Raw genomic sequence first — 23,879 nt, forward strand, 5'->3', positions numbered from 1 at the left:
GCGATTTCTGGCCCCATTTTTAAGGAATCATTTTTTTTTTTTAAAAAAAAGGGAAACAGCTTAAAAGTATCTCCATTTTTACATCTTGAACACACACAACGTTCACACTGATGCATTTCTGTCCTTGTAGAGATATTTTCTTCCATTCAATTCGCCAGCTTTTTTTTTTTTTTTTGTCCAGCAGCCTCCGGGGCTCACAGTGTTTAAAACATGACGTCGAACGGAGAAACTACAGCTGGAGTTAGGATCTAAAGCTGTCCTGCCACGGTTGCATCGCATTGGGGAAGCCTACGTGGGATTCCGCGAGGTCCGGGGCAGCCCACGCCCGCAGGGGGGTCGCGGACGCACGTGCGCGCACCGCACGCGGGTGCACGCTCCGGAGTGTTTACACCACTCCCCACCTCCGCCAGGCCGGACCCTGATCCGGGATACCCGGTCCGCAGTTTAGCTCCTGCCAGAGCCCGAGTTGCAGCCGTCGCCGCGTCAGAGCGGGCGGGGGAGGGGCGGTGAGGTCAGCGGCGGCGGCCAGGCTGCGCGCGGCGCATGCGCGGATCCAGCCCCGTGAGTGGCAGCAGCTCGCTGGGGGCGGGGGCGGGAGGCGCCTGTGTGTGGGCGAGCCGGCGGCGAGTTTGAGAGGTCTGTGGTGCGGGTCGCCCCGGGGGACCCGGGTGCGGGCCTCGCGCGACAGCCACTGCCGTGTGCGTGTGTTGTTTGTGTGGCGAACGCACAGCCGCAAAACTTCCTCCTTTGCTGCCCCAGGAGAGAAAGCAAGCGTGAGGGAGCGTTCGCGAGCGAGAGAGCGAGCGAGCGAGCGAGAGGGAACCCAGCGTGAGGGAGCCAAGCTTGATGGAGCCGAAAGCTAGCGTGAGGGAGCGATCCCGAGCGTGAGGGAGCGATCGCCGGCGGGAGAGCGGGCAAGCGATAGGGAGCAGGAGGGCTAGCCGCGCGAGAGAACCCAGCGCGAGGGAGCTAGCCATAGGGAACGCCGTGAGCGAGCAGTGTGTGAGGGAGCGATCGCCAGCGCGCGACTGAGAGGCCGGCACTCGCACCAACCCGGAACCCACCACAACAACTGGAGCAGCTGTCAAAACTTCGCCGCGGCGTGGGCCTGACGGGCTGACGACGCGGGGGAGGGGTGGCTGTCCCCGCCCCGCCGCCCCCTCCGCGGCCCTTTCTCCTCCGGCCGCGGGCGGCCTGGGGGAGGGGTCGGGCGGAGACCCCTGCGGCCGCCCCCGGCCCGCGCCCCTCGCGTCGCGCCCCGCCCCGCCCCGCTCGGCGCCGCCCTCCCGCCCGGCCCCGCCGGCCCCATCCTTGGCCGCGGCGCCCCGCCCCGCGCGGCCGGCCCCGCCCGCCCCGCCCGCTTGCCCGCCGCCCCCCGCCGGCCCCTGCGCGCCGAGTGCGCGCGCCCGCGCCGATGTGTGTGAGTGCGTGTCCTGCTAGCTCCATGTTGCCGCCTCTCCCGGTACCTGCTGCTGCTGCTGCTCCCGGGGCTGCGGGAAATGCGAGAGGCTGAGCCGGGGAGGAGCAACTCGAGCAGCAGCAGCGGCGGCGGCTGCGGCCGCTGCGGCGGGAGGAGCCCCCCAGGAGGAGGACGGGGATCCATGTGTCTTTCCTGGTGACTAGGATGTCGTCGGAGGAGGACCGGAGCGCGGAGCAGCAGCAGCCGCCGCCAGCACCCCCCGAGGAGCCCGGAGCCCCGGCCCCGAGCCCCGCAGCCGCAGACAAAAGACCTCGGGGCCGGCCTCGCAAAGATGGCGCTTCCCCTTTCCAGAGAGCCAGAAAGAAGTAAGTTGAGCGCGAGGGAGCCAGGCGGGCGGCCAGCGGCGGCGCGGCCCGGAGCTGTCAGGCCCCCGGCCCGGTGGGGGCGGGGCGGCCCAGGCGCGGCCCGGTTCGGCGGCGCCCGCGCAGGTCCCGCTGCCGCGCCGCGCACTTTACTTTGGAGTTCGGCCTCGCTTCTGGGAGAACCGCCCGGCGGCTTCCCCAGGGCCTAGCCGGGCGTCCGCACACGCCCCGCCGAGCACGCCCAGCTTGCTGCCGGCCCGGCCGCTCGGAGCCACAAAGCTGTGGACGCCAGGGACCGAGCTGTCAAACGCCGCGGCCGGGTGGTCCCGGTGCGGTGGCCGGCGCTCTTTGTCAGCTCGCGGCTCCTTTAACTTTTCTTGCTCCCAGACCGGTGCTTTTGCTCCTTAATGATACATTAGGAAGCCATTCGAGCCTGTCCTCCCCATCCCCCACCGCCCCGAACCGCACCGCCCGGCTCCGCAGCCGGCGCTCGGGATCGCACGGGCCCAGGTGTGAGCGGACGAGCCGGAGTTTCGGGGACGCGTCCGGGTTCCGCGGCGCTGACGGCAGAGAGTACTTTGTTTAGGGGAGACAGCTTTAAAGGTCGCTGGACGAGTAACTTCAACTCCAGCTGGGCAGGGAATGGCTTTCGATTGTTTTTGAGCGTACGTGAGGACTGTGCTCGGTGGGTGAACCGGGCTAGAAGTGTTGTCTTTAAAAGTGGTTATTCGACAACTTGGCTTGAAAATTAAGGAAACCGTTTCAGTGCCAATGAGTTAGTTGCTCAGCAATTGTGGCTCTTCAGGGTGCTGCGGAAGATTGGTGACCGTCTTTCAAAGTTGCAGAATGGCGTGTGTTGCTCACTCATTTCATTGTATGATATTCTCATTGAACTGTTGGCGGTGGAAGGGTGTGCTGGGACTTGCAGGAAGAAGCCAGCACATTATGGATAGGCTGTTTGTTTGGTTTACCTGCATTTGTTGTGTCTGGTGATTGCAGCAAAAATAGTGTTACCTGAGCCTGGGCTTCGGGAACCCAATTAGCTCTTGACACAGTGTACCTTTTTTTTTTTTTTTTTTTTTTTTTTTTTTGCGGGGTTGGGGGTGTTTGCTGTCTTTTTACTACTAAATGTTCCGGGGCCTTTAGTCGCCTCCATATTTTCTCGCCTGCCAGCTCTTACCTAGCTGTGAAAAATCTTGAGGGAAACACTGTATAGAGGATGTATACATTATTACATTAGGTTCTTTGTGATACAAAGTTACGAGTTTATTTTGTCTGTTACATTGTAAGGTGATGTAACATGCCTGCCTTGACTGAAATTTGGAGACGTTATGTGGAATTTTCAGTAACTTTGGACGTGGTCAGTTTAACATAAATATTGTTCTAAAAAGCAACCCGGGATTAAGCCATGTTAGAGGTTTACTTCGATTCCTTCCCATTTCACTGTTTGAAAAACATCTGCATCTCATAAGAGGGTTCATGATGGCACAGGCCTGTAAGATCTTTTTAAGCCTAACACTCAGGGAGGCAGAGGCAGGTGGAGTTCAAGGCCAATTGGTCTACAGAGGGAGTTCCAGGACAGTAAGGGCGACACAGACAATCCCTGTCTTGAGAAAACAAAACACATTAAAAAAAAAACAAACCCTACTTACTATACGTTAAATATATGTTTATATTTGCATTTAAGTTTTTCCTTTTAGAAAGAGCAGAAATACAAGAGCTCATTTTTGCATTGCTAGGGTGCATGCACACACTCAATGTGTTTCCCTATTGAGATGAATTTAGGTGTATTAATGCAACTCCTTTGAACTGGAAGAAAGGTTGACTTGAAGTTATTGTCACTTTATTATTTTAATTCTTAGCACTATTATTAATCAAGAAAAAATGGCCCTTTGAGAGGTTAAACATTTTCCTAAAGAATGACAGTCTAGTCTAAGGACACTTTGGGAAATGTTTAGGTTAATTCTGTTTTAGATTTTTTTTTTTTTTGGATTTGAAAAGCAACACAGAATTCCTTACAGGGAATGTAAAATGTAATGGTAATTGGCTTCTAAATTTGAAATTCTTAAAAATTATATATCTTTTAAAGGGAATGGAAAGAATCTCTAATTGTATTTGAAGCATGCAAATGGAAACTAATGTGGGAAATGGAAAGCAAGGAGATTTTTGATTGTGTATGTCTACAGCATATCAGGATCCATGAGGAAAAGAGACTGTAGTTAGGGAAGACCCTTAAAGTGAAACTGATGTGTAACAAATGTGATTTAGGTTTGCAGTAAATGAGTAGTGTGGAATTGCAGAGAGTGCACTGAAGAAATGGAAGTTAATTAATATCCTTTGTTTGTTTGTTTGAGACAGGGTCTCTTTATGTACCTCTGACTGACTTGCTTTGTAGATCAGGCTGGCCTTGAAATCAAAGACCTCACAGAGATCTGCCTGCCTCTGTCTCCTGAGTGCTGAAATTAAAGGTGTATGCTTCCATGCCCTGCCATTGTGTTTGAATTTTTAATAATTAAGTAAACAAATCAAGTATTTATAGTTCTGGCTAGTTGAAAGTTTTTTTTTATCACATTTAAAAGGCGTAGGCTATGTAATTAATGGGTTTTACATTAACTAATTATATTAAAATTATATTAACTAAAAGCAAATATTTTGAACTAAAGGCATTACTTTTTGAGGCAGATTTCAAAAAGTAGATATATACACAGGAATTTCCTGTTGAACCAAAGTCAAATGTAACTCATAGTGAAATTTACACTTACCTGAAATTTCTCCTAACTGCGAAGACTAGCCATTTAGTTATTTTGAGTGCTCATAATCCTTACTTGAGGCTCTGTTTTTGCCCCCTGATAAAACAGTATTAGACACAGGTCTAATTCTGTGAATGTTAAAAAAACATTTTTTTTTTCTTTTTTAAATACAAGGGTTTCACTGTGGTCCTGAACCCACTTTGTAGACCAGGCTAACCTTGTTACAGACCTGCCTGACTTTGTGCTGGAATTAAATGGTGTTAACTACTACACTGGACTTTAGTAGGAAGCCCAGGAAGTATTCTGCCATGTTTGTTATGTCATCAGAGTTGATGTCAGGGATGGTAAGTGGTGAATGAAAAATGCTGAAGCAGTGGGGAGCAGGGGTAGGATTTCTGAGATTCTGCCTTCAACCCTTATTAAGTCAAATTTCTGCTCTGAATCACTTTGCAGAGGGCAATTACTGTTATTGGAGAGACAGCTTGAGTGTTATTGTAACAGAAAAATAGGAACAATGGATGGTGTCTTGCAAAGGTGTCTTGCAGTGCAGCTGGTAACTGTTGTTACTTCTAACAAAATTTCTCATACCTGCCAGCTTGACATAAGTGATAGACAATTGATCTTCCCTACTGTATGTACAGTTGAACAAAAAGTCCCCCAGATCACTATTCATACCTTCTGAGACAATGCAAGTATGTAATATTTATGATAGCAATTCTTTTTCTTTCCTATCCTGTCCTATTCTATCTTACCCTTTACTTTCTTTCCTTCCTACCCTACCTTTCTCCCTCCTTCCTTATTTTTTGAGATAAGGCCTATTACGTATCCCAGACTGACCTTGAACTCTATATGTAGCTTGAGCTGGCCTAGCATTTGAATTGTCTTTCCTCATCCTCCCAGAGCAGGGAGTATTGTAGGTTGCACAGCCATGCTAAGCAAACAGTAATCTTAATTTTTAATACTTTTAAGCTAGCAGATAAGTGGGGATTATATATAATATATAGTTTATATTACATAACCTATTGAATCTCTATCCACCCACCTACCTACCCATCCACATACCTATCTCTACTGCTCTTTGGTCCATAGGAGGCACTAAAGTGTTTTAATTTAATTGAAAACTGGGCCTAGAACTGTCAGCCTCTCTTTTCCTGTTGGGAAGATTTCTCTCTAACTTGGCTGCACTGCAGTTTACTGTTGGCTTATTCCTAGGAATTTGTAATATTTGAGAATATGGTGTTTTTGTCATAATTTTACATTGGTTGTTAATATATTAAGCTAATAAACAGATGTCCATGCAAATTTAAAAGTATCTATATCGTTTAATCTCTCATTCTTAAATGATTTATTACATTTTCCTCTTACTCACTTAATTCTGTGAAGCAATATGTAGTCAACTTGCAGAGTTACAAATTGATTACAAGCCTGTATATAAGACACTTTGCCTTACCTGCTTTCTGTTTTGCAAAATTATAGGTTATTCTCTGGAGTACAGGTTTCTTTGATTAGATAGTGGCTGACCAGCCTTTATCTTCTTTAAATCAATGTAAGCTTATAACTAAGGAGCTTTCATGGAACTTCATTGACCTTCCAAAATTAATATGGTCAGTCTTTAGGCATAAAGAATACTAGATTGATTGCACTGGAGAAATGGCTCTGGTTAAGAGTACTTATTGCCCTTCCACAACACAGGGATTTGGTTCCTACATCCATGTTGGGCATTTTATAAGGTACACATACTTATATATTCAGGCAAATACTTACACATAGAATATCTTTAATTTATTGTGGTGAATACATCTTTGATCCTAGCACTTGGGAGACAGAGGCAGGTGGAACATAGGTGGACAGCTCTCTGGGTTCTAGATAGGCATGGTGTAAAAACAAAGTTCCAGGCCAACCAGAGTTACACAGTGAAACCCTGTCTTGGAAGGAAGGAAGGAGCGAGCAAGTGAGCATCCTTTCAGAAACACAGCACTAAAGCTCTCCCTGTGTGCTTTCCTGTGTGGTACCCTTGAGGGTGTTTTGGCTTTGCATTTGTGATTCTCTTAGGCAACAAGTTGATGCTGAAGAATAACCTTTCTAACGTTTACATTTGTTTGGCATTTGCGTTTATTTATTTGTATGTGCACACCTGTGTGTGTGCATCCCTCAGTATATGGCGGTCAGAGGACAAGCTTGGGAATGGACTCTCCAACCACGTAGGTTCCAGATTAGATGGAAAATGTGTTTAGCCAGATTTCACGGTGTTGTTTTTAGCAAGCTGATTAATAATCCCTTCCTTCTCTTATAATTTTTTTATGTTTATACCCAGTAACTATTTTTAGAACTTCTTGGCAAGATAAGTTGTAAAAAGTTATCAAGTAAAATAAGCATGATTTTTTTAAAATGATAGGCTCTCATATCAATGTGTGATGGTCGTGGTTATGAAATACTTAAAGTGTGTGTGTGTGTGTGTGTGTGTGTGTGTGTGTGTGTGTGAGACAGAATTTCTCTGTGTAGCCCTGGCTGTCTTGGAACTTGCTTTGTAGACTAGGCTGCCTTTTTTTTTCTTTTTCTTTTCTTTTTTTCCGGAGCTGGGGACCGACTAGGCTGCCTTTGAACTCAGATTTGCTTGCCTCTGCCTCCCCGGTCAAAGGTGTGTGCCATAGCTCCTTAATGAATGCAAAGTTGTTTTTTTTTTAAACGATGTATTTAATTTTATTTTGAATTAATTAATCATTTGAGCCAGGGTTTCACTATCCGGGCTGACCTGAAACTCTGTTAGACTGCCTGTGCTTGAACTCACTGAGGTTTGTCTGCCTCCGCCTCTGCTAAGAGAAGAAGGTTCTCTCAGTATGAGCCATCTCTACATCCTGAAATTGGACTTCTAGATCTCTTGCAGAATATGAAAGACTTGAGCACAGGTTAGAGAAACAAGAATGACACAGCTCTTCTCTGTTTTATGTTAGAAAAGGCTTCTGTAAAAGATGTTTCATTTTGCTTCTGCTTTTGCTGCTATGGGTAGCAGGATCTATAAAACCCAGTTTGGGATGGCATAGGCTTTCTGTTTACTTTTAAATTAAAAACAGTGTTTTGGATTTTTTAAAATTTTTATTTGGATGAGTGTTTTGATTGCATACATGTTTATACCACATGCGTGCCTGCCTGTGCCTGAGGAGGTCAGAAGAAGGCATCAGACCTGGGGTTGGGGATTTAGCTCAGTGGTAGAGCGCTTGCCTAGGAAGCACAAAGCCCTGGGTTCGGTCCCCAGCTCCGAAAAAAGAACCAAAAAAAAAAAAAAAAAAAAAAAAAAAGAAGGCATCAGACCCCTGGAACTGGAGTTAATAGATTGCTGTGAGTCACCATGGACCATGGGAGGGAGTGCTGGCAACCAAACTCCCCAACTTTCCAACCCTCTAGTTACTTTTTAAAATAATTGACAGTTCTTTCTTTGTGGGTTAACATTAATATAATAATTGGATTAATTTGTATGTACATATATGTGTATGTGAATACACACACACACACACACACACACACACACAATTTAGCACAACTTGTAGGAATCTGTTCTCAGTTCTCTTCTTCCACCACGTGGGACTTGGGATCAAATCAAATTCAGATGGCTAAGCTTTGAGGCAGGCACCTTTCCTGGTTGAGCCATCTTGCTTACTTTTTTAAAAAATGACTGTCACTGTATCAGTAATTGGCTTGAAATTTGATGTGTAGAGCAGGCTGGTCTTAAAGTTGTCATGCACCTCCTGCTTCTGCCTCCCAACCTCTAGGGTTACAGGTGTGGCCTACCACATCTGACTCCGCTGACATTTTAGCGTTTTTCTTTTGGCACATGCCACTCACTTACAGAACATGCTAAATATCATAAACGGTTAACTCTGCACGAGAAGAGTCACCAGCCAAGTGCAGTCCTGGAAGGTTTAGGGGAAGTAGTATCTGCGTTAAAGCCTGAAGGGTCGGTGAGGTTTAGCCAAGTAGAGTGATAAGAACATGAGTGTGCTTGGGAGAGAGAGCAGGGGAGTACATCTATTTCAGAGGGAAGTTAGGAGAGTTTTCCTGGAGAACGGAGGCAGAGGCTCAACATAGGGAGTGGGATTGAGTTGTGTTTTCAGGATTATCAAGGCATTTCAAATGTGCTATAGAGTCATAGTTAGATCTGACTGATAGCTGACTCTTATGGCCTTGGAGAAAAATGGTGAGTAAAGATGTTTGGTTGTTCTTCTTTCAGTCATGTTTTGATATCTAGAAGTTGAGGCCTGGTCCTGAACTCCTGATCATCCTCCTGCATCCACCTGTAATATAATGAGGGCTATTTTACAAAGACCCCAAGATAGAAAGTATGAAGAGATATGCTACTTGCAGGCAGTGATTTATGTGCTGCTGTTGCAATGTCATAGCAAGGCAGAGGGCAGCTTGCTGGAGGAGATGGGGCAGAGAAGCCAGAAGTCCTCGGAACTGCAGAGTGTGGAAGCTCCTGGCATAGATAGCTAGAGCACAGCCATGCTCAACAAGTATCTGGGATGTAGGAATGGGATTTAGGGATAGCTCAGGATAGGTCATTAAGGATGTGATTTACTTGAACCTGCTTACAAGCTGTGGTCTACTTTGCAGTTTCCCCTCTCCTCATGGGGATGAATCCAAGACCTCACATTTTAGCAAGTTCTTAACTACTTGAACTATACTTCTGACCCCTACTGTGCAGTTTTTATCAAGACAAAGAGATAAATCTGTGGGAGATAAACCAATGTGGGAGGCTGCCTGTTGCTTTGTTGGCTTGTGGAAAACCTTTCAGGAGCTGTGAAGTTGCAAGTTTAATGCTGACTTTATCCTATAGAAAGTCTCAAGTTTGAGCTTGTGTTGATTTTGTGTATAAAGGTATATACACTTTGTAATGTACTTCCTGAATGAAAAAGTAATTTGTTTTGCTTTTGAGACAGTCTCACTATAGAGCCCTGGATGGCCTTGAATTTATTGCCTTTACTTCCCCTAGTACTGGTCTTAAAGCCACCATACCTAGCAAAGATCAATACTTTAAAAAATTCTGAGGAACACCCAGTGCTTTTTTAACTAAAACCCAGTGATTTTTATTTTTTAACTAAAAATTTTTCTTTCCTTTTTTTCGGAGCTGGGGACTGAACGAACCCAGGGCCTTGCACTTGCTAGGCAAGCGCTCTACCACTGAGCTAAATCCCCAACCCCTTAACTAAATTTTTTAATTTGTTCTTTGAGTATGTGTGTTGTGTTTATATAGAATGTTGAGGTGGGGTTTTCCTCCTCCTTCCCCCCCCTTCACAGTCTTACTATTGCTGGTTGGCTTGGAACTTGCTCTGTAGACAGGATGACCTATAATGAATTTACCTGCATCTGCCTTCCAAGTGCTGGGATTCAAGGCATGTGCCATCAGATTAGGCTCAAAGCAGGGTTTTACTGAAAGTTTTTCACTATAAAAAGCAGTAACTCCCTAGGAAAGCTCTGTATTTAGTGTTATGACAAAAAATGACTTTAATTTTTGATTTCATTACTCAAGCCTATAAATGTCAATATTGTGGAATTTTTTGGACTTTTTTTTAAAGATTTATTTATTTATGTGAGTATGAGGCTGGCTCTGTGCCTTTGCCTCCAGAGTGCTAGGGTTGAAGGCCTCCACTACCATGATAGGCATATCTTTTTCTTTTTAAATTTATTTAGTTTAATAATAATTTTGTGATTAACAATACATTTTTAATTGTGTGTGTATATTTGCATGTATGTACATGTATGTCTGATGTGTGTGCAGCCATGCATATCTTATGGCATGAATGTGGAGGACAGAGGACAACATTGTGGGATGTTTTCTCCCTACTTTACATGGAATCTAGGAACTGAACTCAGGCCTGAGCCATAGTGCTTTTACATGCCGAGCCATCTTGCTGGCTTCATTTCTTACATATTTCGTAGTTGGCAACGTTTGCTTTCTAAGTTTAACTGTAACCTATTGCATTAGAAGCAAAGTAGTTTGATTGTTGTTGTAGTCCATATGTTTTTTCTGAATCCCATCTTTTAGTGGAGCCTAGTAAAAATAAGGCAAAACAAAAACTTGCACTCTCTTCTCTTCCATTCTCTCTCTCTCTTCTAAGACAGGGTTTAAAAACCCTGTGTAACCCTGGCTGTCCTAGAACTCAGTCTGTAGACCAACAGAGCCTCAAACTCCGATTCTCCTGCCTCTGCCTCCTGAGTGCCAGCATTAAAGACATGTTCTACCACCTCTGTTTCATGTTACTTGGGATTTTTTTTCAGTACCATTATTACATGGTAGACAAGCATTGTGGCATTGAGCTGCATCTCAACATAGCATTGAAATTGTAATGCATTTCATGTTTGGTATAAGCATCAAATTATGTTTAAAATTGATCACATGAAATCTTGTCTTTCATAATTAGTGCTATCAAAGTTGAAGTATTTGATTATGATGTCCATGTTTTTCTCCAATGAGACTCCTATCAGATGATATACTTACCATTGCATGTTGAAATCACCACCACCACCACCACCACCACCACCTATACAGCTGCCCTGGAACTTAATATATAGACTAGGCTAACCTCAAACTCACAGAGATTTGCCTGCTGCTTCTTCCTTAGTGCTGATATTAAAATTTTGCAACATTAGCATACTAGGGTAGGTGTGACTTTCAAGAATATTTAATCTCAGCTGGATGTGGTGGCCTTTAATCCCAGCACTCTGGAGGCAGATGCTTCTTAACAAAGCCTCCTTGGCTATCTTGCTGATTTTTGAGGGAACTGAGGTTCCCAGTGTCCCACATAGCACCAAAAACAAAACCAAGTAACCTGCGGGAGCTATCACCGTGCCCAAACTCAAATTGTACTATAGAGCTGGAGTACAGAAATGCCATGGTGGCCAGGTGCTTGCCTTTAATCCCAGGCCTGGGAGGCAGAGGCAGCCAGACTCTGTGAGTTTGCGGTCAGTTTAAAGTATGGGGTGGGGCTTACATACGTGTCAAGGCGGTATCTACACAGTACTAAAGGAAGAGATGCTATCTGCTCTTGGAAGTAAACCCCCTGGGCCATTTTGTCAATTTGTCGTGTAGTACCCTATGGTTCTGTCTTGTCTAGTCCTGTTTGGCAGTAGTAATGACACTTGATTAGGTTTGGGTACAGCTTTTTCTTTTGTACTTTGGGAGTCTTAAATAATTGTAGTACTTGGAGTTGGGTTCGACTTTGCTGGAGACCTGTGGAGAGGGAGAGGTTTGTTGCCAGACTGACTATTCCAGAGGCTCAGCAGGGTTCAAGTTCTAGCAGATTTTCTGGTCTAATGCAGTCACATAAGCAACGTAAGAGTAGAGACACCACCTAGCTGAACTCAGCCAAGATTGTGAAATCATGAGTAAACATTTGTTAGCAGCAACAAATAATAGTAATAATGGACACTAGGCTGGCAAGATGACTTATGGGCAAAAGTGCTTACCTCCAAGTTGTGGTCTGATTCCCCAAGAGGGAGAAAAACCTCTACACATGTACTTTGGCGCGTGCGCGCGCGCACACACACACACACGCACGCACACACACTTGCAAGTATATAAGCAGATACAAGTAGACATAATAAAAATAACAAAAGGAGATGGTTTTATGAATTAAGGGACCAAAATATGTCTGGTACAAATGACAATGACACTGTATTTAAGGGTCTCTTCCTGAGATAGTTAAGTGAGGCTTCCTGCTACTTTGGTCCTTAACTTCACTAAGATATTTTGATGTAGAGATGGATTATTACTGAGGAGTTTGGTATTTAAGCAAAGCAATTATCAGGACTGTGATTTAGATTGGTTAATAGAGTGCTAGCTAGCTTAAGATACACGAAGATCAAAGTGCCTGTAATCTCAAAATCTCAACCAGGGATGTGGAAGCAAAAGAATCAGAAGTTCAAGGTCATTCTCTACTATAGATCCAATAAGAGGAAGGCCAGCCTTGGATACATATTAGAGTCTGTCTCAAACCCCTTCCCTTCAAACATAGTTACATGACTATACTATTGGTCTATAATTAGATAATCCCTAATAACTATAAGAATTTTAAATACTCCCCAAAAGTTAGGATTTTACTTTTTGACTTGGGCACTTGGGCTACTGTGAACCATTTGTGCTTGTTGGGAGGTCTAGGTTCTATCCTGGTTCTATTGTCAACTGCAGGGTATGTCAGTAAGGACAAGGTGGTCCTTCTCCCTCCAATCCCTGCCTATGTTTTAACAGATTATATAGATAAGCATGGCTTCATCTCACAGACCCACCTATCCCTGCCACCTCTGTATTGGATTTAAAAATGTGTGCCATCGTTTCCATCTCTCTCTAGTCCATTCCCCCACTTAAGTTAGAAACTTGAGAACACGAGAGACTTGAACTAGTATGGATTTCTTTCACATTAGATTCTGCAGGATAGGAGCTAAGTTGGTATATAGTGCCTTTGCACTGCAGTGTCACTTTACTGGAGACCCTAATCTTTGTGTTTCTGGGGTATGGCATTTGCTTTAAGATTCCACGATGCCCACTGGAGCCCCAGTCATACATCTGTGTCCCATGAAGAAGAGCGGAGGAGACCACAGACCATTATTACTCTTTAAAAATGCCATTTAAAATAGCACTGTGTGGTAACTTAGCACTCAGGAGGCAGGAGCAGGAGGATATCTTGTTCTTAAAGGCCAGCTTGGTCTACAGTGAAACACTGTTTCAGAAACACTGGTGTGTGCATGTGTGTTTATCTCAGTTAAGAGCATTAATTATTGCCGAGGACCCAAGTTAGATTTTTTTTTTTCTTTTATTCGGAGCTGGGGACCGAACCCAGGGCCTTGCGCTTGCTAGCCAAGCGCTCTACCACTGAGCTAAATCCCCAAGCCCCCAAGTTAGATTTTTATCTATCACATGGTGACTTATAACCATCCATAACTCCAGCTCCATGGTATCTGGTGCGCTCCTGGGGAGTACTGGGCATGCATGTAGTATACATACACACATTCAGGTAAAATACTGACACATGGTAAATTAGAAAAAATATTTTAAAGGCACCCTATGTTTAAACTTGAACATATAATTGGAACATAGTGATAGTGGTCATATGGCCAATGTAGCAGCTTGGAAGCCAGGACTGTAATAATAATACATTTATTTTATATATGCATAACCCTGGCTATCCTGGAACTTACTCTGTAGACTATGCTGGTCTTGAATTCAGATCCTTCCTGCCTCTGCCTCCCAAGTGCTGGGATTAAAGGCATGTACAACTGCCCAGCAATTTTACTTATTGTGCATGTGTTTGGATGTGTATACTAAGCATGTGTGTGGTATGACAGAGGAAAACTTGTGGGCATTGGTTCTCTCTCTGCCATGTGAGTCCCAGGTATCAGACTCAGGTCAGGCACTTGGTAGCAAGTGCCTTTACCTACAGAAATATATTGTAAACCTGGGTTTTGACACTTTAAAAAAAAAGATTTATTTATTTAAAGAGTGCTCTGTTTACATGTATACCTGTATGACAGAAGAGGGCATCAGATCTCATTACAGATGGTTGTGAACCACCACGTGGTTACTAGGAATTGAACTCATGACCTCTGGATGAGTAGCCAGCACTGGGTTTTGACTCTTTATTAATGAGATTTTATTGTTGATATTCAACCTCACTTCCTTGCGATGTGGAAGGAAAGAGTTAAATATGATTGGTGTGTATTGTAGTGAAGTTATAGGTGACTTTTTTTCCCCCAAGTATGCCACTGGTCTGTAGTACCAGCACCTGGAGGCAAAGGTGGGAGGAGGATTGCTGTGAGATTGGGGACATCCTGATCTACATGACCCCAGACCAGGCAGGGCTTTGTATTAAGACCCTGCCTAAAATAAATGAAGTAAGTCTCTTCTTTTTCCTAAGTATGATCCTGAAGAAATATGTTACTATTAGTTGAGTTTATTAACTTTTTTGTTAATCACCCTTGGAAGATACTGGGCAGTCAACTAAGCAGCACTGTGTACTGGAGAGCATAAGACGGAATACCTGTTTTTCCTCACACTGGAAATTCACTGCGGGCTAATGCAAAATGACTCACAGAGAACGGAGGAGGAAGCAGCCATTGCTCTTACTTCTAAGCTCACCATGACTCTAGCCCTGTTAATGATGTTTTGTTTTGTTTGTTTGTTTATTTATTTATTTTTGAGAAAGGGTTTTTTTTGTGCAGCCCTGGCTGTCCTGGAACTCATTTTGTAGACCAGGCTGACCTTGTTACAAAGATCTACCTGCCTCTGCTTCCCAAACACAGGCATACACCACTTATTTCTCCTATCCCCTTTCCTGTTGTTTTTTAAGACAAGTCTCATGTACCGGCCTGTGGAGTTCCGGAGAGCTGGCCCTGCTGGCGTTGGCATGGCATGGGCTAATTTGTCTTGCTGCTTGCCAGCTGCAGGTAAGGGAGCAGGCCCTGTCCCTCTTTGTCTGAGCAAAGTGAGAGAGTTGGCCTGGCAGTCTGACCCACTGAGCTGCCATCCAGTCCCACATCCAGGGGTTTGAGTTGGCTCACTCCAACATCTACTCCACCTATGAACTGCTGGAGCATGTGAAGGGGTCCTGCAGATTCAAAGCTGCAGGCTCTCCATGACACAGGGTAGCAACAGGATATCTGAGAGGAGTCACTGGTTTAGTTCTAGGCCTCTGGCTTCTACTACACTATAGACTCATTGCAGTATTTGCAAGTAAAAAGTGTGACACATCTCAGCTTCCATGGTGAGATTTTCATTTTTTATCTTTTGTTCTATTGTGCTGGGAAGAGGTTGCAAGAGTGGATGGAGGTCAGATATGGAGAAATGGGGAAATGAGTGGGAATGGGGTACATGATGTGAAATTCACAAGAATCAATAGAAAGGTAAAAAGAAAAGAAAAGGTTTCTCATTGTAGCCCAGCCTAGCTTTGAACTTGATGAAATTCTCCTGCCTCAATCTTCAGTATGCCGGACTACAGGCATGACCCACCATACCTGACTCTGAAATCTTAAATGAAAACACATTGCTGAAGGGCACTAACCAGGTAACGGGGGTCGGGGAAGAAGAAGCTGGTATTTGATTGGCACTGTATTGTAGTGCTTTCTGGAAGTCGCATTATAATCACTCAGGGCAGAATTGTCAGACAGTTTTACAGGTAAAGGAGCTGCTTTGGGACAGTCATAGTTGCAACTAACCATGGCTCTGGGTTTTAAACAAACTCATGCCTTATTGGAAGGAGGAGGAAGAGATCAAATTGGGTTGGGACTTTTTCTTTTTCTTTTCTTTTTCTTTTTTTTTTAAATACCATGGTCAATAGTGAGTCATTGAGGATGTTAAATAGGAGAAATTTATGTGTTAGAAAAATCATCTTGGCAGGGGCAGTAAAGCCATACATAACTAGTGATTCTGTTGCTTGGTTATTAATACTAAATGACAGATCTTTGCAGGTATGAGGGCTTGGTTTGATTCTAGCATAGGGAACAGAAGCCTGTCAAAGTAACTTCTGTTGTTGCCTGCCTGCCTTCCTTTGCTTCAGCAGCTTCCTACATGCATATGAGTGAATTCTAGTTGGCTTCAGCCTCATTCTCTTCTCTCATTACCAGTTCTTGCTCACTTTCTTAACTTACCTTCATGTCTTGTGGTCAGAAAAAGTAGTCACTTGCTTGCACAGGTGTGGGCGAGAGGTCTGTTTTTGAGTAGGGGCAGTTCATCCGTTTATCATTGGAAGAAAATGATGCCCCTTCTCCTGGAACTCTGGGTTTGAGGCCAGCCTAGCTTGGTCTACAGTGAGAGTTCCAGGACAGCCAGAACTACACAGAGAAACCCTGTGTTGAAAAACAAAACAAGAAAAAAGATAGTTTTCATTTGTTTTTTGTTTTTGTTGTTTTGGGTCACTGTGTAACCCTGGCAGGCCTTGGAGGCATTGGGTTCTGCCTACCTGTGATTAAAGGGGTACACTACTGGGTTGGTTCTCATTGTGTGTGATTTTTCTTTTTTTTTTCTCTTTCTGAACTCTTCTTCCTCCTCCTTCTTCCCCTCCCCTTCCTCTCCTCCCCTCCCCCTCCTTCTTGTACTATTTTTAGAAATGGTTGTATTTTATGTGCATGAATATTTTTCCTGCCTGTATGTCTATGTATCATGTACTGGTTTGATACTTGTGGAGAGGGCTTCTTTTGGGACTGGTGTTACAATTGTGAGCTGCCATGTAGGTTCTGGGGATCCAACCCTGACCCTTTGGAAGAGCAGCCAGTGCTCTTAACCACCCAGCTCACCCTTCTTTCCTTCTTATTTTCTTGACAAGGTCTCACTGCATAGCTCTGGTTGTCTCATGCTGACCTCCAACTCACAGAAATCCACCTGCCTCTACCTCTGGAACACAGGGGCTAAGAGTTTGTGCCACCACACCCAGCTTCCTAATTCTTTTTTAAATTTGTCTTTATGAACTATTGCTAGCGTATAGAAATTACAGTTGTTTGCTTATGGACCTTGTTTCTTTTATTTTACTAAAACCCACTTAATGCTGCTAACTTTGTAGATTTTTGTCACATTGGATCATGCCATCAGCATACTTATTAGATATTTAATTTTAAAAGCCCCAAGCCAGTCTAGGAATTCGTTTGTTTTTTGAGACAGGGTTTCTCTGTGTAGCCCTGGCTATCCTAACTGGTTGGCTTCAAACTCAAACCTGGCCTCTGCCCCCAGTGCTCAGATTAAAGGCGTGTGTCACCACCATCTGGCTCCCAAGTTCAAAACTAGCCTGCATTTCACAATGAGTTCAAGACCAGCTTGGGCAACTGAGTGAGAACCTACCTCAAAGTGGGTAGGATGTTTTTGTTTTAAGGGGCTGAGGAGACAGGTCAGTGATAGAACATTTGATAAGATGGTGGGTTTAGTATTAGTATGAAGCAGGGCTGGGGCAGGAGAAATGACAAGCTGAATTCCTGTTTTGTTTTTGTTTTTTAAGTGTCTTGGGCCTTTAGCTCAGTGGTAGAGTGTTTGCCAAGCACATGCAAGGTCCCTATCCTTCAAAAGTGGCAGCTTCAACAACAAAATTATTTTAGTTTTATGTATTAGTAGTTGACAGACTGGACTGATTTTTTTAAAAAATAATTTTTTTTTTAAAATTTTTATTTTGGTTTTTCCCAGAGCTGGGGACCGAACCCAGGGCCTTGCGCTTCCTAGGCAAGCGCTCTACCACTGAGCTAAATCCCCAATCCCTTTAAAAAATAATTTAAGCTGGGTGGTAGTGGCTCATTCCTTTAATCCTAGCAGTCAGGAGGCAGAGGCAGGAGGATCTTGAGGCCCACCTGGTCTTCAGAGCCAGTTTCAGGACAGCCAGGGCTACACAGAAAAACCCTGCTTTTTAACCTTACCCACACCCCCCCAGAGAAGGAGGGGGCAGGTGAGGGAGTGGGCATGCACACCAAATAAATGAAAAAACTTCTAAGTTTTACCAGGATCTTACTATAATCAGATTGGTATGGAGTTTAGTGTGCGCTGTGATTATAAAGTTTAGCTAGCTCCTTGCCTGTGAGGATGGGTTCACTTGATTTTTCTCTTTCTAATTCAGGTGAGCACTAATTATTAGAAAGATGCATAGTTAATAGAAGTAGGAAGTGTGTATAAAAAGCAGATGACCACGTTTCAGTTTGGGAAGTTTTACTTTTTTCAGACAGACATTCTGTGTTGATCTTGGCCAAATGACTTCTCTTGCTGTGGTTATTTCATCTGCTAAGTAGAACGTTACCAGCACCTGTCATAGGTTGGGATCGTGGTAAGTGCTTAGGATAGTGTCTGATACATAGTAAGTAATTCATCTGTTTATTAACAGAACCTGTCATAGGTCGGGATCATGGTAAGTGCTTAGGATAGTGTCTGATACATAGTAATTCATCTGTTTATTTTATTAGTATTTGATAAGCCAGAGTAGAGCAGCAGGTAGAGAAGAAAATTGCTTGATTTGAATTTTATCACCAAAGTTTGTCAGTTAAATGTGGTTCCTAAATATTTTTTTGGGGTTTACAGGTCTTTATTCATCTCTTTCCAAGGAAGATTGTGTAAATAAATCTAGATAGACAAGTTTTCTACAGTTTAAGGGAGAGGTCAGTGACCTCTACTCCAAGCATATCCAGAACTTTGAAGGGCTTCATAGCCCACTGAGTAAGTACATTTCCTCCTCTAAAGTCAAAGTGTTGTGACTGAGGTCCATGGATGTACAGGTGATGTAGATCCTCAGAGCTGAGTTCTGAGGAGAGCAGTTTAGGAAATATTACTTCCCCCAGGAAAGCACTCAACAGATGGATGTTCAAAGGAAGCCATTTGTTTGTTTCTATGTTTTCACTGTGTAGCCCTGGCTGTCCTGAAACTCACCCTGTAGACCAGGCTGGCCTTGAACTCAGAGATCTGCCTGCCTCTACCTCCCAAGTGTAGGGACGCAAGATATGTGCCATCACTGCCCAGCTAAAGTTTTATTTATGTATATGAGTGATCTGTCTGTATGTGCACCTGGATGCCAGAAGAGGTCCCATAATTGAACTCAGGATTTCTAGAAGAGCAGCCAGTATTCTTTTTTTTTTTTTTTTTTTTTCGGTGCTGGGGACCGAACCCAGGGCCTTGTGCTTGCTAGGCAAGCGCTCTACCACTGAGCTAAATCCCCAACCCCGCAGCCAGTATTCTTAACTGCTGAGGCATCTGTCTAGCCGGGAGTGCATTTTTTTTTGTGGGCATTGTCCTATTTCAAAAGACTGTGTATGATTGATTTACACAAGTGTGTTTACTGTTTTATTCAGGAGAGTGTATTGAAAGTGAATAGAGATATGGAGATAAATGTCCTAAAATTTATTGTTAAGTAAAGTTCACAAATATCAGTTCCTTAAATATAATTAAGAATATATTTAGCAAGCCATAGTGGCACATGCCTTTAAGCCAAGCCCTTGGGAGGCAGAGGCAGGTAGATCTCTGTGAATTTGAGTTCATTCTGGTCTACAGATTGAGTTCCAGGGTCGTCAAGACTACACAGAGAAACCCTGTCTTGACCCTCCTCACCCCAACAAAAATAAACACTCCCCCCACTCCCCCAGTTTATTTGGGGCTGGTAAGATGATGGTTCATTGGATAAAATTGCTTCCTCCTGGTGATTTGAGATTGATCCTTGGAATCCATCTAGTTTAAGAAACAAACTGATCCTGGAAGTTTTCTCTAACCACACATGCTTTTGTGGCATGTGGACTCACATACATATACACACCGTTCACCTTTCCCCTACAGATAATAATGACTTAAAAATAACACAGGGGTTATTGAAGTGATTCTGTGTAAAGACACTTGTGTGTTATGTAACTTAGGTTTGTTCCCTGGAATCCGTATAAAGGTGGAAGGAAAGAACCAATTTCACAAAGTTGTCTGTGACCTTTATACCCAAGTTCTGACACAGAGGCACATATACGATGATAATAAACAAGATTCTGAAAAAAAAGAAAAGAGCTCTAAAAAATAACTTAAATGAATGCACTTTAAAAAGCTGTGTGTGGGTTGGGGATGTAGCTCAGTGGTAGTGCGCTTGCCTAGGAAGCGCAAGGCCCTGGGTTCGGTTCCCAGCTCCGGAAAGAAAAAAAAAAAAAAAAAAAAGCTGTGTGTTCTAGTATTTTGAGACCTGGAACAGATACTGAAGTAACTCAGGATCCAGCTGAGGAAGATGATCAGAGCATGAGCTTCTACATGCTGATTGCATTTTCTGTAGTATTGTTAGGAATTAAAAAGATTCCAGTATGCTTTGGTTTGTGTTTTAAAGTTTATTTATGTATTTATGTATTTTATGTATATGGGCACTCTGCATGTACATCTGCACACTAGAAGACAGCATCAGGCACTTATGAGCTGCCATGCTAGGAACTGAATTGGGACCTTCCAGAAGAACAGTGAGCACTTGCTCTTAACCACTGAACCATCTCAGCAACCGCTGATGGAGTGTGGATTTCTCCCCACGGTGGCTTGCTTATATTAGGAACTGTCTTCACTTACCCTCGACTGCATTGTTTTTACTCTGTGTATGTCTTTTGTATAGTGTTCACTTACTAGACTCTTCAGTAACCCTTTACTCTTAAGTTAGCTGCAGCTAGCTCTCACTTTCTCCTCTCCTCTCCTCGCCTCGCCTTCCCTTCCCTCCCCCTCCCCCTCTCCTCTCCTTCCTTCCTTCCTTCCTTCCTTCCTTCCTTCCTTCCTTCCTTCCTTCCTTCTTTTCTTTTTCAGAGTCTTTCTATGTAATCTGGACTGTCCTTGAACTTACAGAGATCTGCCTACCTCAGCCTTCTGTGTGCTAGGATTAAAGGTATTGGCCGCTATGCTTGGCTCTCTTTTCCTTAATTATTTTTTTCTTGTGGGAGTTGGTTCTTTTTCATCACATGGGTCCTGGGGATTGAAAGGACAAGCAGTCAGCCTTACCTGCTGAGCCATCCTACCTGTCTGTTAAGCTGCTTATCTCTCCTTCCTTCCTTCCTGGGCAGGCAGGAGCTGTTGAGTCTGCAGACACTGCCAGTGGCCTGTGTGCTTACCAGGTGTCTTGTGATCTTAATGCTGACCCTCTGCTGCTGTTGGGAAACAGCCAAAGCAAAAAATGTATTGATAGTTTTAGGAGAATTGTTTAGACTTTGCTTATTCCTAGAGTTTTTGATATGTTTATGAGGGCCCACTGTATTTTCCAATCCTAATATTTGCTGAGTATTTGCTGATTCTAATCCAGGTCAGGATGCTTTTTCCTACCTGTTATTAAGAATATGCTGTCAAATAGGCTACATCCTTCAAAGTTTCTGTGAATACCTGGTAAGAGTGACTTCAACTTCAGTTAAAGTAGTGTTTCACTTTCTTTTTTTCTTAATCTTTTTTAAACAAGTTATTTGTTTGTTTATTTCTATGCACCAGAAGAGGGCATCAGATCCCATTACAGATGGTTGTGAGCCACCATGTGGTTGCTGGGAATTGAACTCAGGACCTCTGGAAGAGCAGTCAGTGTTCTTAATCTCCAAGCCATCTGTCCAGCTCCTAGTGTTTCAGTTTTAAAAGATGAACCTAATTTAGGATTGTATTGTGATATAATTTTTCTCATTTGTTTGCTTACTTATTTTTTTGATTATTTTCAACACAGGATCTTACTGTGTAGCTTTGGCTGTCCTGGAATTCACTGTGTGGACCCAAGCTACCTTTGCCTCCCAAGGGCTGGGGTTAGAGAAAGGCCTGCAACACATGTCCAGAAAGTTTTGGTTTTTGTTTATTTTTAAAAATATAAACAAGATGATGATGATGGTGGTTGTGGTGGTGGTGATGATGATGAAGATGATGATGATGATGTTTGCTGTTTTGGAGACAATATAGTTCTGGCTCTCCTGGAATTTACTATATAGATCAGTCTGGTCCTAAACTCACAGAGATCAACTTACCTCTGTCTCTCCAGTGCTGGGATTAAAGGTGTGCACTGCCATGTTCTATGCTTCTTTTAAAGAGAAACAGTTCATTTGCTCTGTTGTCCCAGCTCTTTCCTTTCTGGTTGTTTTCTTTCATACTGTGTCTGTGCTTGCTGGGTGCAGGGGGGAGGGGCACATGTGCCTTGGAGCCCCAGTGGAGGTCAGAGAAAAACTGGAGTCTGCTCTCTCCATACTCACCTGGGTTTGAGAACTGAATTAGGTCTCAAGGCTTGGGTAATAATTGCCTTTCCCTCTGAGCCATCTCTCCTGCCTGCTTTTCTTTTTAATTTTAAAAAGTTACTGTGTTAATTTATTTGTGTAAGCATGTTCATGTGTAGGCTGGTGTTTGTGCCGATGCCTGTGTGAGGAGGTCAGAGGACAACTCTTGTGATTCCTTTATCTTCTTCCACCATGTTGGTCTCCGGAATTGGACCAAGTTCCTCAGACTTGGCAGCCAATACCTTTATCTGCAGAGCCATCTTGGTGGCCTTTTCTCTTATTTAGTCTTTTGAGACAGGGTCTCACTCTGCAGCACTGGCTGTCCTGGAACTCACTTTGTAGATCCTGCTGGTTTTTTTTTTTTTTTTTTTTTTGGTTCTTTTTTTCGGAGCTGGGGACCGAACCCAGGGCCTTGCGCTTCCTAGGCAAGCGCTCTACCACTGAGCTAAATCCCCAACCCCTATCCTGCTGGTCTTGTACTTAAGATCTGCCTGCTTGCCTCTGCCGAGTGCTGGGATTAAAGTGTTCACTGCCACACCTAATGGGTTGAACATTTTAATTTAATTTTGTTTTTAAGTATGTCTTTTTGCCTGAACGTATGTCCTTTATGTATCACTGGTGCCCCTGGAGGCCAGTAGAGGTTGTTGGATCAGATAGAACTAGAGTTAACAGCTGTCATGTGGGTGCTGAGAATTGAACTCAGGTCCTCTGGAAAAGCAGCCAGTGCGCTTAAGCACTGAACCATCTCTCCAGCCCCACTGTGTAAAAATTACACATAATTACAAAATAATGTTTCATCATGACAGTTTACCTCCCTCCCTCCCCTGCCTCTCTCCCTTCCTTACTTCCTGCCTCTCTCCCTTCCCTTTCCTTCCCTTCCCCACCTCCTTCCCCACCCCCCAACCCCCTTCTTTTCCTTTTGGTTTATTGAGACAGGGTTTCTCTCTGTGTAGCCCTGGCCGACCTGGAACTCACAGTGTATACCAGGTTGTTTTCAAACTCACAGAGATCCTACCTGCCTTTGTCTCCCTAGTGATGGAGTTAGACTTGTGCCATCGTGCCCAGTCTCAATATGACACTTCATACATGCATCTATATAACATTTTTATCATATACACCCGTACCCCCTTCCTTTTCCCTCCTCTTCCTGTTCCTAACTAAGTCCTCTTCTACAATCATGTCTGTAGATGTTTGGATGACTAAATCTGTTTGATTAGAGTTGCTTACAAGAGCATGAATGTAGAGTTACATCACTAAAGAAAAAGGTTTTTTTTTTCTGCTCCCCACCAACTATTAACGGGTGATTGGGCAAGAGTGTACCTCAGGAGCTTTTCCTGCTTCCATGGCAGGATATTGACAGGCCTCAGTCTTCTGCAGGTCTTGCTCAGTTAACACGGCTGCTGTGAGTTCCAGAGTACAGCTGCTGTGTCATGCTTGAAAGATAGTGTTCCACAACACTCTACTCCCTCACCAAAGATATTCCCTAAGACTTGGAGGGGGTGATAAAGATGTCCCATTTATGACACTCAGTAGTCATTTATCCTTCTGTGCATTGATCAGTTAGGAGTTTTCTCCGATGAAAGGTAAAAGCAGCATTAATTTGTGGGCACAAGCATGCATACATATTTAGAGGGCATTTTGATTGACAGAACATGTCTGTTTAGC

At 43.9% G+C, this 23,879-nt stretch overlaps 1 protein-coding gene and 1 long non-coding RNA gene across 27 annotated transcripts in view; both read left to right on the top strand.

The window, feature by feature from the left end:
- Window positions 1-604: 604 nt before the first annotated feature.
- The window catches only part of Kmt2c (lysine methyltransferase 2C), a 214,730-nt gene continuing 191,455 nt past the window's right edge, over window positions 605-23,879 (top strand). For 25 of the 26 annotated variants that reach the window (XR_015686283.1, XR_015686284.1, XM_087659635.1 and 22 more), the window contains exon 1: window positions 1,395-1,785. Coding sequence is in view for 24 of the 26 variants with exons in the window: in XM_087659635.1 (XP_087515761.1) it covers window positions 1,625-1,785 (161 nt within the window). In the remaining 2 variants the exon portion in view is untranslated. Of the gene's footprint in view, window positions 637-1,394; window positions 1,786-23,879 lie in introns of those variants that run through there. The other variant, XM_087659632.1, reaches the window with a different exon arrangement.
- LOC148006225 (uncharacterized) lies at window positions 16,503-20,142 on the top strand. Its single transcript, XR_015686285.1, has 2 exons — window positions 16,503-18,477; window positions 19,490-20,142. It is a non-coding gene; the product is annotated as an uncharacterized LOC148006225 (long non-coding RNA).

Source organism: Rattus norvegicus, chromosome 4 (genome assembly GCF_021556685.1).
Source record: "Rattus norvegicus strain SHRSP/BbbUtx chromosome 4, alternate assembly SHRSP_T2T, whole genome shotgun sequence".
NCBI classification, from domain to species: domain Eukaryota; kingdom Metazoa; phylum Chordata; class Mammalia; order Rodentia; family Muridae; genus Rattus; species Rattus norvegicus.